Source organism: Coregonus lavaretus, assembly GCF_964263955.1.
Source record: "Coregonus lavaretus genome assembly, chromosome: 14".
Taxonomy (NCBI): Eukaryota; Metazoa; Chordata; class Actinopteri; order Salmoniformes; family Salmonidae; genus Coregonus; species Coregonus lavaretus.
In genome coordinates this window covers 17,639,211-17,655,748 of record NC_140001.1, presented here as the reverse complement: position 1 = coordinate 17,655,748, position 16,538 = coordinate 17,639,211, and the positions used below count along the sequence as shown (strand labels likewise).

The 16,538-nt window shown below is 45.5% G+C and overlaps 2 protein-coding genes across 4 annotated transcripts in view; one reads left to right on the top strand and one right to left on the bottom strand.

The window, feature by feature from the left end:
• LOC311141436 (prolactin receptor-like) overlaps nt 1–737 on the bottom strand; it is a 28,660-nt gene extending 27,923 nt beyond the window's left edge. Inside the window, exon 1 of one of the 2 annotated variants that reach the window (XM_084176765.1) lies at nt 465–737. The gene's annotated coding sequence lies outside the window, so the exon portion shown is untranslated. The remainder of the gene's footprint in view (nt 1–464) is intronic. The other variant, XM_084176766.1, reaches the window with a different exon arrangement.
• Nucleotides 738–2,894: 2,157 nt separating this feature from the next.
• malt1 (MALT paracaspase 1) lies at nt 2,895–16,370 on the top strand. 2 transcript variants are annotated; one of them, XM_084176761.1, is made up of 17 exons: nt 2,895–3,293; nt 3,717–3,883; nt 4,154–4,275; nt 4,473–4,620; nt 4,900–5,084; nt 5,295–5,391; nt 5,545–5,592; nt 6,159–6,182; nt 6,344–6,388; nt 6,573–6,776; nt 7,033–7,210; nt 7,383–7,454; nt 7,564–7,691; nt 13,644–13,793; nt 13,916–14,073; nt 14,785–14,910; nt 15,125–16,370. In XM_084176761.1, exons 1-17 carry the CDS (start codon nt 3,145–3,147, stop codon nt 15,617–15,619), a joined length of 2,496 nt encoding a protein of 831 aa, XP_084032887.1. In that variant the 5' UTR covers nt 2,895–3,144; the 3' UTR covers nt 15,620–16,370. The 2 variants fall into 2 exon arrangements, with proteins under 2 accessions (XP_084032887.1, XP_084032888.1); XM_084176762.1 differs by lacking the exon at nt 5,545–5,592 and having other exon boundaries at nt 2,917–3,293.
• The last annotated feature ends 168 nt before the right edge of the window (nt 16,371–16,538 follow it).

The window sequence follows — 16,538 nt, the reverse complement described above, 5'->3', positions numbered from 1 at the left end:
TGGTGTTCAATAGAAAATATGGTTGTGAGAAAACATTTGATATTAATAATAACATTTACATTTAGATATTGTTTTTATTTATTTATGTAATCATAACATAAATAAAACGACAATATCCAAGTGTACATTTTTATTATTAACACCATGAATTTGGCATACTAGTTATTTATAGGGCTATTTCAGGCCAAGTTCACATTGCTATTGTTTACGAGGCCAAAGACTGTTCCTGACTATCTACTGTAGCCAACATAACCCAAATCGTCATGTCACATTACTTCCTGACTATCTACTGTAGCCAACATAACCCAAATCGTCATGTCACATTACTTTAGTCTATAAAGGTAAGTCAATAAAAATTGAATTTACATGAAGTATGTAATACACGCAATATGTTTTAACTTACATAATGTTGTATTTGAGAAAAAAGGTAAAATGAGTTACAATGTAAAATGTATAGTACTCACCTAGATAAAGCACGAATCCACTGGACTCGTGGTTAAAGTGCTGACATAAGAGGTGTGTTCTTGAATTGCATGACTATTTCTTATCTCAACGAATATCACATCTTATTTTGTAGTCTACAGTTGTCGAAGCCTCTGCTGCATTGGTACAATTCACATCGCTACCTGTATAGTACGGCAGTCAGTCTAGTCAGAGAGGAAGAGGCGAAGTGAGAGGATTTGCTCCACCCAAAATCTGTCCACGAAAAAAGCCCACGAAATAAATAATTGTTGTATGGAGGTCAATTAGAGAGTGTCGAATTTGGTAAGCAATATTTTTTATTGCAAATTTGCTATATGGGGCTTATTTGATCGAATAGAAGTTTCGTAATGGTGAGATTATTATGATTGTTATGAATGCACTAATATAAGTGGAAGCACATGGCATTTCGCCAACTTTGAAAAAACGACTTTATCTAGATATCCACTTATATATTTTAGCATGGACATTGCCATTGAGGGCTTCCGCCATTTTAAAGTTGTCAACTAGTTGGGGATTCCTATTAGTTGGAGCAATTAGCCAATGAAGAAGAAAAAAATAAACTACTTTAAAATGGAGATAGCCTCAATGGCGCTACCCATGCTGTCACAGACGCTATAATGGCACAGATACAAAGATGAATCCTCTATCTATCTCTATGGCCCGTTGTTCACATGTGTATCTGCCCTCATTGGCTAGAATGGTCCCACCTGATCTCGCCTCCTCCCGCTTGCCTTCCATCTTTGAGGACATGTATTTCTGTTGTTAGAGCGGTCACTCTAATATCTTGTTAATATAATAGAGAATCTTTAATGGAGGTCAAATCAAATCACATTTTATTTGTCACATGCGCTGAATAAAACAGGTGTAGACCTTACCGTGAAAATATTTACTAAATAAACTAAAGTAAAACATCATTAAAAGTATCACAATAAAAAAACAATAACAAGGCTATATACAGGGGGTACAGGTTAGTCGAGGTAATTTGTACATGTAAGTAGGGGTTAAAATGACTATTCATAGATAATAAACAGCGAGTAGCAGCAGTGTAAAAACAAAGGGGGGTCAATGTAAATAGTCTGGGTGGCCATTTGATTAATTGTTCAGCAGTCTTATGGCTTGGGGGTAGAAGTGTTAAGGAGTCTTTTGGACCTAGACATGGTGCTCCGGTACCGCTTGCCGTGCGGTAGCGGAGAGAACAGTCTATGACTTGGGTGAATGGAGTCTTCGACAATTTTGAGGGCCTTCCTCTGACACCGCCTGGTATAGAGGTCCTGGATGGCAGGAAGCTTGGCCCCAGTGATGTACTGGGCCATACGCACTACCCTATGTAGCGCCTTATGGTCGGATGTCGAGCAATTGCCATACCAGGCGGTGATGCAACCGGTCAGGATGCTCTCGATGGTGCAGCTGTAGAACTTTTTGAGGATCTGGGGACCCATGCCAAATCTTTTCAGTCTCCTGAGGGGAAAAGGTGTTGTCGTGCCCTCTTTACGACTGTCTTGGTGTGTTTGGACCATGATAGTTTGTTGGTGATGTGGACACCAAGGAACTTGAAACTCTCGACCCGCTCCACTACAGCCCCGTCGATGTTATTCGACAATGAGCATGTCGAATTTGGTCAACAAATAATGTAATTGCTAATTTGCTACGTGAGTCTTATTTGATGGAATAGAAATGTCCTAATGGTTAGGTTTTTATGAATGCACTGATATAAGTGGACGCACGTGGCATTTCGGCAGCTTTGAAAAATATGACTATATATCAGAGTAGAGCCTGTGTGTCTGCCCTCTCATTGGCTACAATGGTCCAACCTGACCGCGCCCCCACCCTCCTGCTTTCCATCTTTGAGGACATGTATTTTCATTGTTAGAGCAGTCACTCGACTATCTTGTCAATATAATAGAACATAGTGGTTATCCCACTGGCTATAGGGTGAACGCACCAATTTGTGAGTCGCTCTGGCTAAGAGCGTCTGCTAAATGACGTTAATGTGCCCTTGAGCAAGGCACTTAACCCTAATTGCTCCTGTAAGTCGCTCTGGTTAAGAGCGTCTGCTAAATGACTAAAATGTAAATGTAAATGTAATATCTTTGGTATTACTAAACATTGAAAAAAGTGAGATGATTTATGACTAGAAATAATGAAAGTTGAACCAAACAGATTAATACAAATAATTTATTTAAGATGTGGGAACTGTTTAAGCATTTTATAAGTAATACTAATAAAATTTAAATTGGGAATTATTCAACCCAATTTGGGTTAATAATGCACCCTTCCTCTATCACTCGTCCTTTCCCTCAGCTTCCTTCTTTCCTTAAGAGAAGTTCGTGATCAAGGAGGTAAGGAAGGATGCAAGTTTAGAGTATTGGGGCAAAAACGGAAGACCCATGCCTAAACCGAAAGTCCCACCCAGTGGTAGGAGTGTCTATCACTATTTGTAAACTGTTTCAGGAAGTAACATCAACTCGTCTGAAGATTTGTGTCTTTTTGGCATCTCTAGAATGATCTTCGGAAATCCCCCAAACTTCTGCCGTGACCATGCCCATGTATCTACTTCTTCTGTTTAGAAAACTGCGACATAGTTTTCATTTCACAAATGTTCCGATTTTTTGAAAGAAACTTTTTCAAATTGGCTGAATTGAACTGCAGTTATTCGTTGAGATGTCGGATTCATCTGACCGGTCTTTAAACTTACATTTTCTGAAAGAACCTGTCTTGAGGAAACTGTGTGAGGTTCTGGATAAAACCAACAGTAAAGGATGGCGTAAACTCGGGGAGATGGTCGGCAATGACCGGCGTTTTAGAGTGAGGTAAGCCTAATTAAGCAGTCGGACAGCCAGTCTGACGGTCACGCCGAGACCCCTAGAGGGCGTAGTTCTTCCTGATGCCGTATTACCTAACGACCTAAAATGAATAATAGCGCCATTTTGCAGCCGGTTGGGCTAGTCTGAATGGTTACTCTTTAAACATGTTAGTTTACTTGTTTGATTTTACAGTAGAAATATTATCCCAATCCTCAACATACTGTAGTACACCTCCCACTTTTATATTTTACAACACAATAATACATGTTATCAGTATTCCTGTGCATTTTTCATTTCCTAAGTGTGAACTAACTTGTGAGCTATGTGCCTCCTCTGCTGTTCATATCATTTTCTTATTAAATAGTCTCTTAGACAGTATGTGTATGCATTACTGTGTGGATAAATGATGCCTTTTCCTCCACTGTGCAGTCCAGATGAGATGGAGATGTGCTCTCTGAAAGTGTTGGAGCTGGAGGGCAGCCCCAGCCACATGCTGCTCAGGCTCATGGGAGACAGAGGGTGCACCCTGGGCCATCTGGTAGACTTACTACAAACCATGGGCCAGACAGAGGCCCTACAGTGTGTCAAACCACCAGGTATACAGAGCATCTTTAGAAGATGTGTTCTCTGACTATTATCTGGTTGTTACCTGGAGGGAAGGCTCATGATTATAAATGGTTTTGGTGACAGGTTAATCTCGACTCTTGATTTTCGTGCCTGTATGTAAATGTATTGATTATTTATTGTACATATATTTTAATAATTATTGAGAATGTATTGATTTATAGAGATTCTAATATTTCTTATGCAGATTGTACAGACCTAACAGTGCTGAGCTCCCTTCTTCCCATAATGGTTGTGTTTAGGTATCCAGATCCTCATTCAGCCCCAGTCTGTGGCTATAATAGTGGGACACAACCTGCGACTCAGCTGTTATGCTGTGGGAAAGGCTGGTGTTAAGTACCAGTGGTTCAAAACCAAGGAGGAGGTGGGTAGCCGACTAGGGTATGTTTTGAAGGTAGACCGTACTGTTTATGCATTGGTTATAAACATGTTATTAAACATGTTTTCAGATAATCATATTGCTGATATCTTGACCAGATGACATTGTGACAGCTGTGGCTTCATAATGATTTTTCATGTATTATGAATTGATTTGACACATCTTCTTTGTGATTTCTCTAGGTACCCAACAGTTCTTCTCCAGACCTGGTGGTTAGCCCAGTCCAACTGACAGACGCAGGCTTCTACATCTGCAGGGTTAATTGTGGAGACTCCTTTGAGTTCAGCCAGTGGGTTCAGGTGGATGTCCTGAATGTTGCCACATCTTATGGTGAGCCACTATCTTGTACCTCCCAATCAGTTCATGGACAACATTGTTATTGTATCTTTCTTCTGCCTGGGATATAATTTATTTAAAAAATAATATCGGTTTCCATTTTAATAAGGCTAACATTGTCGGTTCCTCCTTTCTGTGAAAGACAGACAAAACAGGGGTGAATTTGCTGAATGCTTTGTAGCAATTACATCGTCTTTTATCCCTCCAAAGCTTTTGCTAAACTCGCCCCCAGAGCAACTGCACATTGAAAATACTTGTATGTTTTGCATGCAGGGTTGGGGTCCCACTCGTTGGAGGGCAGGCTGAAGGTGGTGATCCAGCCCCAGGGCCAGAGACTGCTGGTGGGGGATGCTCTGCAGCTGGAGTGTGGGGCGGTAGGGAGGCCAATCCCCCGCTACCAGTGGCACAGGAACGGGGTGCCCCTTCCCTTTCCAGAGGCCTCCAAGAGGAGACTCACGGTAAGGAGGACAGAGGAGGATGCTAACATCCTTGAGCGCTTATATAGAAAGTTACACTTTTATACTGTTATAGGTACACTGTTACAGTATCTTTTGTAGCTACAGTACAGTAACTATACAATAATGTTAGATGTTGTACAAATCGGATGAAAACAGTTAGTTAGTATAGTTTTTTTCAAATAGCTTGAGATTGTTCGTTAATTCAAACAGATTCCGTATCTGCTGCTGGAACATCAGGGAAAGTATCGCTGTGAGATTTGCATTAACAACGAGAGGACGTGGACGAATGAAGTAGACGTTCTAGTGGGTATGTCACTGTCCTTTATTTTACAGCACTATAATGATGATATTGATCCTAAACAAAATATCTGTTTATCAGTATACAATATGAGCAAAAACTACTCGCATTGAATTTGGTGACAGTTCTTGATGATTACTTACTCTTGTTCTTGAATGAAAGGACCAAGGATATCTGTCCCGTTTTCAGGGGCAATGGAGTGTTCTGAAGGTATAGTTAAAATGCCTGGTTTCTCTTAGTTTGGCCACCTGGGATGTACAGTATGTGCATGAATAGAACAGGGCCATGTTGCAAACAATGGGATGGCAAAATGAATCTGTTTTTATAGGAACTCGTTTTCAGAGAATGAGGGTTTGGTTCCAGGTGTTGCATGCATTTTTTTCATCCTTTGGATTTTTGCCTGTTCTTAATATTATATTTTTGAGAGCACAACATAATCATAACAATCCCACAGAAAATATGTTATCCTCTGAAATTTGAAAAATTGTCTTTACTGATGCTCAAAATCTCTACATTTTAAATTATATAATCATTCGCGTCTTTCAGTGATTCAGCTTAGATGTCCCTTATTCATTTCCAATTAATATTTATAAATGTTCAAGACAGGACATATTTTCAGTGGGTACTCATTTACTAATTGCTAACATTAGGCATGTTGATCCTTTTGGCCTCTGACTGACCCCACCTAATCAGTGACACTTTTACTTTAATTCAGTTTAAATAAAAGCACAGGAAATATACATTCCAGTAATTGTTCTGAAATTGTTTTCCCACAGATGATGTTTTTGCCTTTGGAGCAGGCAAGTGACACGCATTGAAAGTATATTTGAGCTGATCTATCACTGTTTATTGGACATTGTTTCCAGCAATTATAAATGTTTCTGCACAGTACATAGAGCAGTTGAGAATTTGTATCAATGTGCAATATCTGTATTATATAATGATAGTATTGTGATTGTAGGTATCAGTGAACTAATCCTGAACAGCGATCAAGAACCACCTTATGGTAAGCAGAACAAAAAATGTATCCACCCAGTACCCGGTTATCTTTATTACTGCTAGAATATCAAATGCCTCTTAACATTTCTTCTGTACAATTTTCTCTCCATGTTGGTCAATGTTGATATGTTTAATTATTCCACAATTGATTTGAACTCCTAGTCATTGATGGTATTTGTCTCCCATCACAGCGACAGATAAAGTGGCCCTGCTGATCGGGAACCTCTCGTACCAGAACCACCCCCAGCTCAAGGCGCCAATGGTGGATGTGTATGATCTCACCAACCTCCTGCGCCAGCTCAACTTCAAGGTAGTATCGCTGCTGGACCTCACCGAGTCAGAGATGCGCAACGCCGTGGACGAGTTTCTGCTCTTACTTCACAAGGGTGTCTATGGTACACCATTCATTATTATGGCCTTTTAGAGTATGAGAGACCGACCTAGAATAATTTGATCCGTTCTTGTCAAGTTTCAGTCAAATATTAGTTTATTTGATCTGGTTTTCCAAAAATATAGTGAATCATATAATTTACAAAAAAAAACAAAAAATAAAAAATACTAGTTTTAAAAAGTGAAGTCTATTTTCAGTCTTATTTCATTCACTGCTCTATTTACTCTCTCATTCAATTCACTTCCATAACCTTCTCCTAGGTTTGCTGTACTATGCTGGACATGGTTATGAGAACTATGGCAACAGCTTCATGGTACCGGTGGATGCTCCAAACCCGTACCGCTCAGCCAACTGCCTGTGTGTGCAGAGCATCCTCAAACTGATGCAGGAGAAGGAGACAGGCCTCAATGTGTTCCTGCTGGATATGTGCAGGAAGAGGTGGGTAAAGACTAGTATACTATGATAACCATGATGTTTGTTTTATATTAATTTGTTTTTCACTACTATTCAATTTCCCTTCCCTGTTAGTAACATGGGATATAAACCACTCACCATTTCTTGTTTGTTGTATTATTCTTTAATACTGTGACTATTAAATTGATATTTTTAGAAATATTCATGATGATACCACCCCAAACATACTATTGAGGGTCACAGCTAACATTGTCTTTGGATATGCAACGTAAGTAATCTGATGGTTACTCAAAAATGTCTAAACTTCTATTCGTAACTTTGTATGAACAAATTAAATGATATATTCCCCAATGCTGTTCCATTTTTCTCTTGTGCAGCTGCCAAGATGCAGAAGCGTTTGAGCTGAGCTCTAGTGGATTCACTAACGGTGTCTTTGTCAAGTTTCTAAAGAAACGTCTTCTGGAGGATGAGAAGATCACTGTGTTGCTGGACAGAGTGGCTGAGGGTAAGGAGCAATGGACCAATTATGTATTGGTGAAATAAGAATTTTGTAAATGTCACCCCATCTACAGTATTTGTGGTCATGGAGTATAAGTCAATATAGCATGAAATATACAGTATTGATCTAATGCAGTACCATGCAACGTAAGTAACAGGAGTACAGAAACAAATCTATCCTATCCTATCTTGTATACCTCCATGCATCGATTATCATGGCAATAATACTTAGTCTAACAAATGTATTCTGCGAGAGCCTGAGGTAATGTTATTGTGGTTGTCAAGGCGTCAGTGTAATGCGGTAGGCGAAGTCAGGCGCAGGACACAGAGCTAATCAAAAGGCGTACTTTACTTGTAGGTAAAATAATGAACAACAACCTCCACGCAGGGAGGGAACAAACCCGCACACTAACGACAACCAAAACATGAACAAACACGCACAACACACAGTGTGAGACAGAGGGTTAAATAGGGAAGACATAACTACATGATGGGAAACAGGTGTGACCAATTAAGACAAAACAAGTCGAACATAGATACATGGATCGGTAGCAGCTAGTACTCCGGTGACGACGAACGCCGAAGCCTGCCTGAGCAAGGAGGAGGGGCAGCCTCGGCTGAATCCGTGGCAGTACCCCCCCCTTGACGCGCAGCTCCAGCCATGCGCCGACCCCGGCCTCAGGGGCGGCCAGGAGGACGCGGAGTAGGGCGGGTCGGATGACTCTGGTGGAAATCCCTCAACATGGAGGGATCGAGGATGTCCCTCCTAGGGACCCAGCACCGTTCCTCCGGACCGTACCCCTCCCACTCCACGAGATACTGCAGGCCCCCCACCCGACGCCTCGAAACGGACCGAGTACGCCGGAGCCCCCTCGATGTCCAGTGGGGGCGGAGGAACCTCCCGTACCTCAGACTCCTGGAGTGGACCAGCTACTACCGGCCTGAGGAGAGACACATGGAACAAGGGGTTAATATGGTAATTAATAGGAAGCTGTAACCTATAACAAACCTCGTTCAATCTCCTCAGGACTTTAAATGGCCCCACAAACCGCCGACCCAGCTTCCAGCAGGGCAGGCGAAGGGGCAGGTTTCGGGTCGAGAGCCAGACCCGGTCCCTGCGGTGGCGATCGGCGCTCGCCTTTTGTCGCCTGATTGCCCGCTGCAGGTGTACATGAGCAGCGTTCCAGGTCTCGTCCGAGCGCCGAAACCACTCATCCATCGCAGGAGCCTCGATCTGGCTCTGAGGCCAAGGTGCCAGGACCGGCTGATAACCTAACACACACTGGAAAGGCGTAAGGTTAGTAGAGGAGTGGCGGAGTGAGTTTTGGGCTATCTCTGCCCAGGGGATATAACCTGACCACTCCCCCTGCTGGTCCTGGCAATAGGACCTCAGAAACCTACCCACATCCTTATTAACTCTCTCCACCTGCCCATTACTCTCGGGGTGAAAACCTGAGGTAAGGCTAATCGAGACCCCCAGACGTTCCATGAACGCCCTCCAGACCCTTGAGGTGAACTGGGGACCCCGATCCGACACAATATCCTCAAGTACCCCGTAGTGCCAGAAGACGTGTGTAAATAGGGCCTCAGCAGTTTGTAGGGCTATAGGGAGACCTGGCATAGGAATGAGACGGCAGGACTTAGAAAACCGATCCACAACGACCAGGATCGTGGTGTTCCCTTGTGAGGGGGGAAGGTCCGTGACAAAATCTACCGATAGGTGGGACCACGGCCGTTGTGGAACGGGTAGGGGTTGTAACTTCCCCCTGGGCAAGTGTCTAGGTGCCTTACACTGGGCGCACACCGAGCAGGAGGAAACATAAACCCTCACGTCCTTGGCTAAAGTGGGCCACCAGTACTTCCCACTAAGACAGTGCACTGTCCGACCGATGCCAGGATGACCAGAGGAGGGTGACGTGTGAGCCCAATAGATCAATCGATCACGAACCTCGAGCGGCACGTACATCCGACCCTCTGGACACTGGGGGGGGAGTGGGCTCGGTACATTATGCCCGCTCGATGTCCGCGTCAACCTCCCACACTACTGGTGCCACCAGACACGACGCCGGAAGTATGGGAGTGGGCTCAATGGACCTCTCCTCTGTGTCATACAGTCGGGACAGGGCGTCTGCCTTAGCGTTCTTACCTGGTCTGTAAGTGAGAGTAAACACAAAACGAGTGAAGAACATGGCCCACCTTGCCTGACGAGGGTTCAGCCTCCTCGCCGTTCAGAGAGTACGACCCTGCCTTACACAGGAAGCGGCACAGGTCCTAATCCAGGCACTTGTCATCTCCCGTCTGGATTACTGCAACTCGCTGTTGGCTGGGCTGCCTGTGCCATTAAACCCCTACAACTCATCCAGAATGCCGCAGCCCGTCTGGTGTTCAACCTTCCCAAGTTCTCTCACGTCACCCCGCTCCTCCGCACACTCCACTGGCTTCCAGTTGAAGCTCGCATCTGTTACAAGATCATGGTGCTTGCCTATGGAGCTGTGAGGGGAACGGCACCTCTGTACCTTCAGGCTCTGATCAGTCCCTACACCCAAACGAGGGCATTGCGTTCATCCACCTCTGGCCTGCTGGCTCCCCTTCCTCTGCGGAAGCATAGTTCCCGCTCAGCCCAGTCAAAACTGTTCGCTGCTCTGGCACCCCAATGGTGGAACAAGCTCCCTCACGACGCCAGGACAGCGGAGTCACTCACCACCTTCCGGAGACATTTGAAACCCCACCTCTTTAAGGAATACCTGGGATAGGATAAAGTAATCCTTCTACCCCCCCCCCCCCCAAAAAAAAATAAAAAATAATAAAATAAAGAAATAAATAATAATAAATACATTGTAAAGTGGTTATCCCACTGGCTATAGGGTGAATGCACCAATTTGTAAGTCGCTCTGGATAAGAGCGTCTGCTAAATGACGTAAATGTAAATGTACTCCAGATTACGGTGGTCAGTCAAAATGAGAAAAGAGTGTTTAGCCCCCTCAAGCCAATGCCTCCACCCTTTCAGAGTTTTAACCACAGCTAACAGCTCCCGGTCCCCCACATCATAGTTGCGCACTGCCGGACTGAGCTTCTTAGAAAAGAAAGCACAGGGGCAGAGTTTTGGTGGCGTACCCGAGCGCTGAGACAGTACAGCTCCAATCCCAGCCTCGGACGCATCCACCTCAACCTGGAATGCCAAGGAAGGATCCGGATGAGCGAGCACCGGAGCCGAAGTAAACAGGTCCTTCAGATGCCCAAAAGCCCTGTCCGCCTCAGCTGACCACTGTAGACGCACCAGTCCTCCCTTTAGCAAGGACGTAATGGGAGCCGCTACCTGACCAAAGCCCCGGATAAACCTCCGGTAGTAATTGGCAAAACCCAAGAATCGCTGCACCTCCTTCACCGTGGTTGGAGTCGGCCAATTACGCACGGCCGAAATGCGGTCAATCTCCATCTCCACACCTGACGCGGACAGGCGGTGTCCTAGGAAGGAGATGGATTCTTGGAAGAACAGAAATTTTTCCGCCTTCACATACAGGTCATGCTCCAACAGTCGACCAAGCACCTGACGCACCAGGGACACATGCTCGGCCCGTGTAGCGGAGTATATGAGAATGTCATCGATATACACCACTACACCCTGTACATGCAGGTCCCTGAAGATCTCATCAACAAAAGATTGGAAGACTGAAGGAGCATTCATCAAACCGTATGGCATGACGAGGTACTCATAGTGCCCCGAGGTGGTACTAAATGCAGTCTTCCACTCATCTCCCTCCCGGATACGCACCAGGTTGTACGCGCTCCTGAGATCCAATTTCGTGAAGAAGCGCGCCCCGTGCAATGACTCCGTCATGCTCGCAATCAGAGGTAATGGATAGCTTTATTTTACAGTGATCTGATTTAGACCACGGTAGTCAATGCACGGGTGTAAGCCACCATCCTTCTTCTTCACAAAAAATAAACTCGATGACACAGGAGAAGTGGACGGCCGAATGTATCCTTGTCTCAGAGATTCGGTGACATATGTTTCCATAGCCGCCGTCTCTTCCTGTGACAGAGGATACACGTGACTCCGGGGAAGCGCAGCGCCTACCTAGAGGTTTATCGCACAATCCCCCTGTTGATGGGGTGGTAATTGAGTCGCCTTCTTTTTACAGAAGGCGAGAGCCAAATCGGCATATTCAGGCGGAATGTGCATGGTGGGAACCTGGCTTGGACTTTCCACCGTAGTTGCCCCTACGGAAACACCTACACACCTCCCCGAGCACTGACTTGACCATCCCTTGAGAGCCCTCTGTTGCCATGAAATAGTGGGGTCATGAGAAGTTAACCAGGGAAGCCCCAAAACCACTGGAAACGCAGGAGAATCAATCAGATATAGACTAATTATTTCCTCATGCCCCTCCTGCGTCTTCATCCAGAGTGGCGCTGTGACCTCCCTAATCAGACCTGACCCTAAAGGGCGACTATCTAGGGCATGTATAGGGAAGGGCACATCAACTGGCACAATAGGAATCCCTAACCTACGGGTAAACTGACGATCAATAAAGTTCCCAGCTGCGCCTGAATCTACTAGCGCCTTATGCTGGGAATGAGAAGAAAACTCGGGAAATACAACATTTATACACATATGTGCAACAGGGAGCTCTGGGTGAGTTGGGTGCCTACTCACCTGAAACGGTTCACCAGTGCGCTGCCTACTGCCTCGACTCCTTGAAGGCCCTCCCCAGCATCGACCAGCAGTGTGTCCTCTGCGGCCACAGTTGGTGCAGGTGACAGCCCTTCTACCGGTCTCCCTCATAGCAGCACCTCCGAGCTCCATAGGGGTAGGTTCGGAGGTGCTGGGGGATGGAATGGACGGCCCCTGATCCGGACGTCCGCGGGTGGCCAACAGGTTATCCAGTCGGATTGACATATCCACCAGTTGGTCCAGGTTTAGGTTGGTGTCCCTGCAGGCCAATTCCCGACGAACGTCCTCCCTTAAGCTGCAACGGTAGTGGTCGATGAGGGCCCTCTCATTCCATCCTGCGCTGGCAGCTAGAGTCCGAAAGTCCAGTGCAAATTCCTGCGCGCTCCTCTTCCCCTGTCTGAGGTGGAATAGACGCTCACCCGCCGCTCTCCCCTCTGGTGGATGATCGAATACTGCCCTAAAGCGGCGGGTGAACACTACATAGCTTACAGTTGCGGCGTCTATTCCCCTCCACTCGGCGTTGGCCCACTCCAGCGCTTTACCGGACAGACAGGAGATGAGGGCGGACACGCTCTCGTATCCCGAGGGAGCCGGGTGGATGGTTGCCAGGTAGAGCTCTATCTGGAGCAGAAAACCCTGACACCCGGCAGCTGTACCATCATAAGCCCTCGGGAGCGAGAGCCGAATCCCACTGGACCCAGATGGTGAAGAGATGGACATTGGTGTAGGTGGTGGTGTAATTGGAGGAGGTATAGGGATACCTCCTCTCTCCCATCGCTCCATAGTATTAACTACTCGTTCCATAGCGGTGCCGAGAGCCTGGATCATGGTCGCTTGTTGTTGGACGCGTTCCTCCATCGATCCGGCTGGCATAGCTGTACCTGCTGACTCCATATTATGGTGCGTGTTTCTGTCAAGGCGTCAGTGTAATGCGGTAGGCGAAGTCAGGCGCAGGACACAGAGCTAATCAAAAGGCGTACTTTACTTGTAGGTAAAATAATGAACAACAACCTCCACGCAGGGAGGGAACAAACCCGCACACTAACGACAACCAAAACATGAACAAACACGCACAACACACAGTGTGAGACAGAGGGTTAAATAGGGAAGACATAACTACATGATGGGAAACAGGTGTGACCAATTAAGACAAAACAAGTCGAACATAAATACATGGATTGGTAGCAGCTAGTTCTCCGGTGACGACGAACGCCGAAGCCTGCCCGAGCAAGGAGGAGGGGCAGCCTCGGCTGAATCCGTGACAGTGGTGTTTGTGTTATCCAGACATGGGCCAGTTCGATGCCACTAAGGGGAAGCAGGCTCTGGAGATCCGCAGCAGCCTATCAGAGAGGAGGGCTCTGACTGACCCTATTCTGCCTGGTGACAGCTCTGACATGGCCCTGGATCACAACCGTCAGTGGGCCAAGGCTCATGGTAAGGACACACCTCAGACACAATCAAACAATGAAAGTAAATACAGTACATTTAAATTTGAATTGTTTAGCTGAAGCTATCAACGTACTTAGTGTGGACGTAACGTTGTGTTTTCACTCTAGAACTGCCTGAGAGTATGTCTCTGGACTTTGACTGTGGGGCTCAGATCAAGCTGGGCTTCGCTGCAGAGTTCTCCAATGTGCTGGTCATCTACACCCACATCGTGAAGAAACCAGAGGACATGTTCTTCTGCCAGGCTCACGTCACCAACTTCTCCCCGGTGAGACGCTACAGTCTTTCGCCCTGTTCAATTATGCAAACTTGTTCCTTCCTCAAGCTCCTGTCACCAATTTCTTCCCTATCCCCTACACCTTGTGTCCACAGATCTGAAAAGACTGACAAGGTGTAACTAATCCATCCCAAGTTTTTCAGATCAGTGAACACCAAAGGGATAGGAGGATAGGGAAAGGAATTTAAGCTCAATATGCCACTGATGTCATTATGGTTTTTCTCAGCTCTGTTCAATATCAATGACAGCAATAATATTGTCTTTTTGGGGTTTACTAGAGCTCCCATGGAGATGAAAGGCTTTGTCGTAGCCGGCCGCGACCGGGAGACCCATGGGGCGGCGCACAATTGGCCCAGCGTCGTCCAGGGTAGGGGAGGGAATGGCCGGCAGGAATGTAGCTCAGTTGGTAGAGCATGGCGTTTGCAACGGCAGGATTGTGGGTTAGATTCCCACGGGGGGCCAGTATGAAAAAATAAAAAATAAAAAGAATGTATGCACTCACTAACTGTAAGTCGCTCTGGATAAGAGCATCTGCTAAATGACTAAAATGTAAAATGTAAATGTAAATGTTTACTGAAACAACATTAGGAGCATAGTAAAGAGTCTGTCTTTATGCTGAAGATGCTGAAGATACACTACCTGCCTGAAAACTATGCATTTGCATGTCATCTTGTCCTATAACATTTCCTTTGTTCTGTCCAGGACCTTGACATTGACCCCAAAGAGATGAACAGGGAGACACCAGAGGAGACTGGCATCTACCTGCTCTCCAGCAGTCTTCCCCAGCACTGCCTGTACACACGCCTCAGCTCTCTACAGAAGCTCAGGGTAGGTGTACAAAAGATAATCACCACTTTCTACATTCTCACATTACTATGACTTTATTCCTGTTCATTGTGCTCTGTGTCCCCTCTGTAGGAGCAGCTGGTGTCATGTTAGGGCAGTGCTCACCTTGGACAAGACAGTTTTGATCTCCATTGGAGCTCTAGTATAAACATATTAGGTCAATAAAATGTTATTCTACTCCTTGTCTCCTCTGTAGGATCAGCTGGGGTTCACAGTTTGTCTACAGGGCTCTTTCAAGGCCGTGGATGAGCTGGTGGACTGGACCACTGACGTCAACATCGGCAAGCCCCTGATCGCCAGACTAGACCTCCACCGCACCATGAGGAGGAACAGCTGCCTGCAGACCTGCCCAATGCCCCACAGTCCCTCACACAGCCCTTGCCATAGCCCCGGAGCCGAGCACCTCCACCCACACATCCACCACCCTCACCCCCAAGACCATGGCCTTCTCTCCCCACACTGCTCCAGCCCTTACCTGGATGTGTACGAGCCTCTACAGGGAGCTGTGGGAGGCTCAGGTTGTGTGAGCTCCACGCTGTATGACAACTGTAGCTTCTCTCACTATGGCTGTACTAGTAGTGACTCAGTGTTACTGAACTCCCCTGGCAGAGCCAGCATTCCCATAGAGACCACGGATGACATAAACGAGCTGCAGACAGTCTTCATTAATAGCCTGCAGTTTCACCACTAGTGATAAGGCCCTCTCTAGGGCATTGGTAGCCTGGTTCCAGATCTGTTTGTGCTGTTTTGCCTTCTCCTATTGCCATCAGATCTGGAATCAGGCTATGGTGGATTTTGGGCTATGGTGGATTTTTGTACGTCTACTCTATAAATCCTAGTGTATTCCATGGCAAACTCTTTGATACAGTTGCCTGGCTTGAGTGGAGATTACATGTATTTAGTACTTTGGACTAGATTTTTAAATTGAAATAACCGTCAGAGTTTTATAGCTGTACTTAAAAGGTTACATATCCAGCCTGCTGTGAAAAGGTAGTTTTTTGCGATTATCTTTCCGTTTGTTAGATAATGATGATATAATGTGTAATATTAAGCTTTGCTAAAACGATCTTAACCAGCCTCTTTCATATTCTATAGATGATCTATATCCGGGATCTTTAAGAGCAGTTACTAAATGTAATAAAATGTAATGACTTTATCCACAGGGAGGCATTGTCTCACTATATAAACCAGAGTTCTGGAACTTGATTGTTTTTCAAGGAGTTCTTATGAAACGTCTCTGTATTTATTACAAACAAAAATACCAAATCCAGTTGTATACACTGTTTTACAAAGGCCGAAAATTCAGAGGGAAATATTTTTTAACATGAAGCAATTCAGAGCATTTATAACCAAGATACCATTGTTTTTTCTCTTCCAAATTGTACCTTCTTGCAAAGAAGACATGAGGTTTACTGTATATAAAAAGAACAGAAAACCTTTTTAACCACAATAACGAAAATAGTCTTACTCCCTCCCATCCCTGTGATGTTTTTCCTGACCTCCTCCCCACAGCTTTCTGAGAAAGACAGATTAAGAGTAATCTCTACAACCCTCTATTGGCAGATTAGCCAACCTAAGACTGGTTACATTTAGACTTTGTGTAGAAGGCC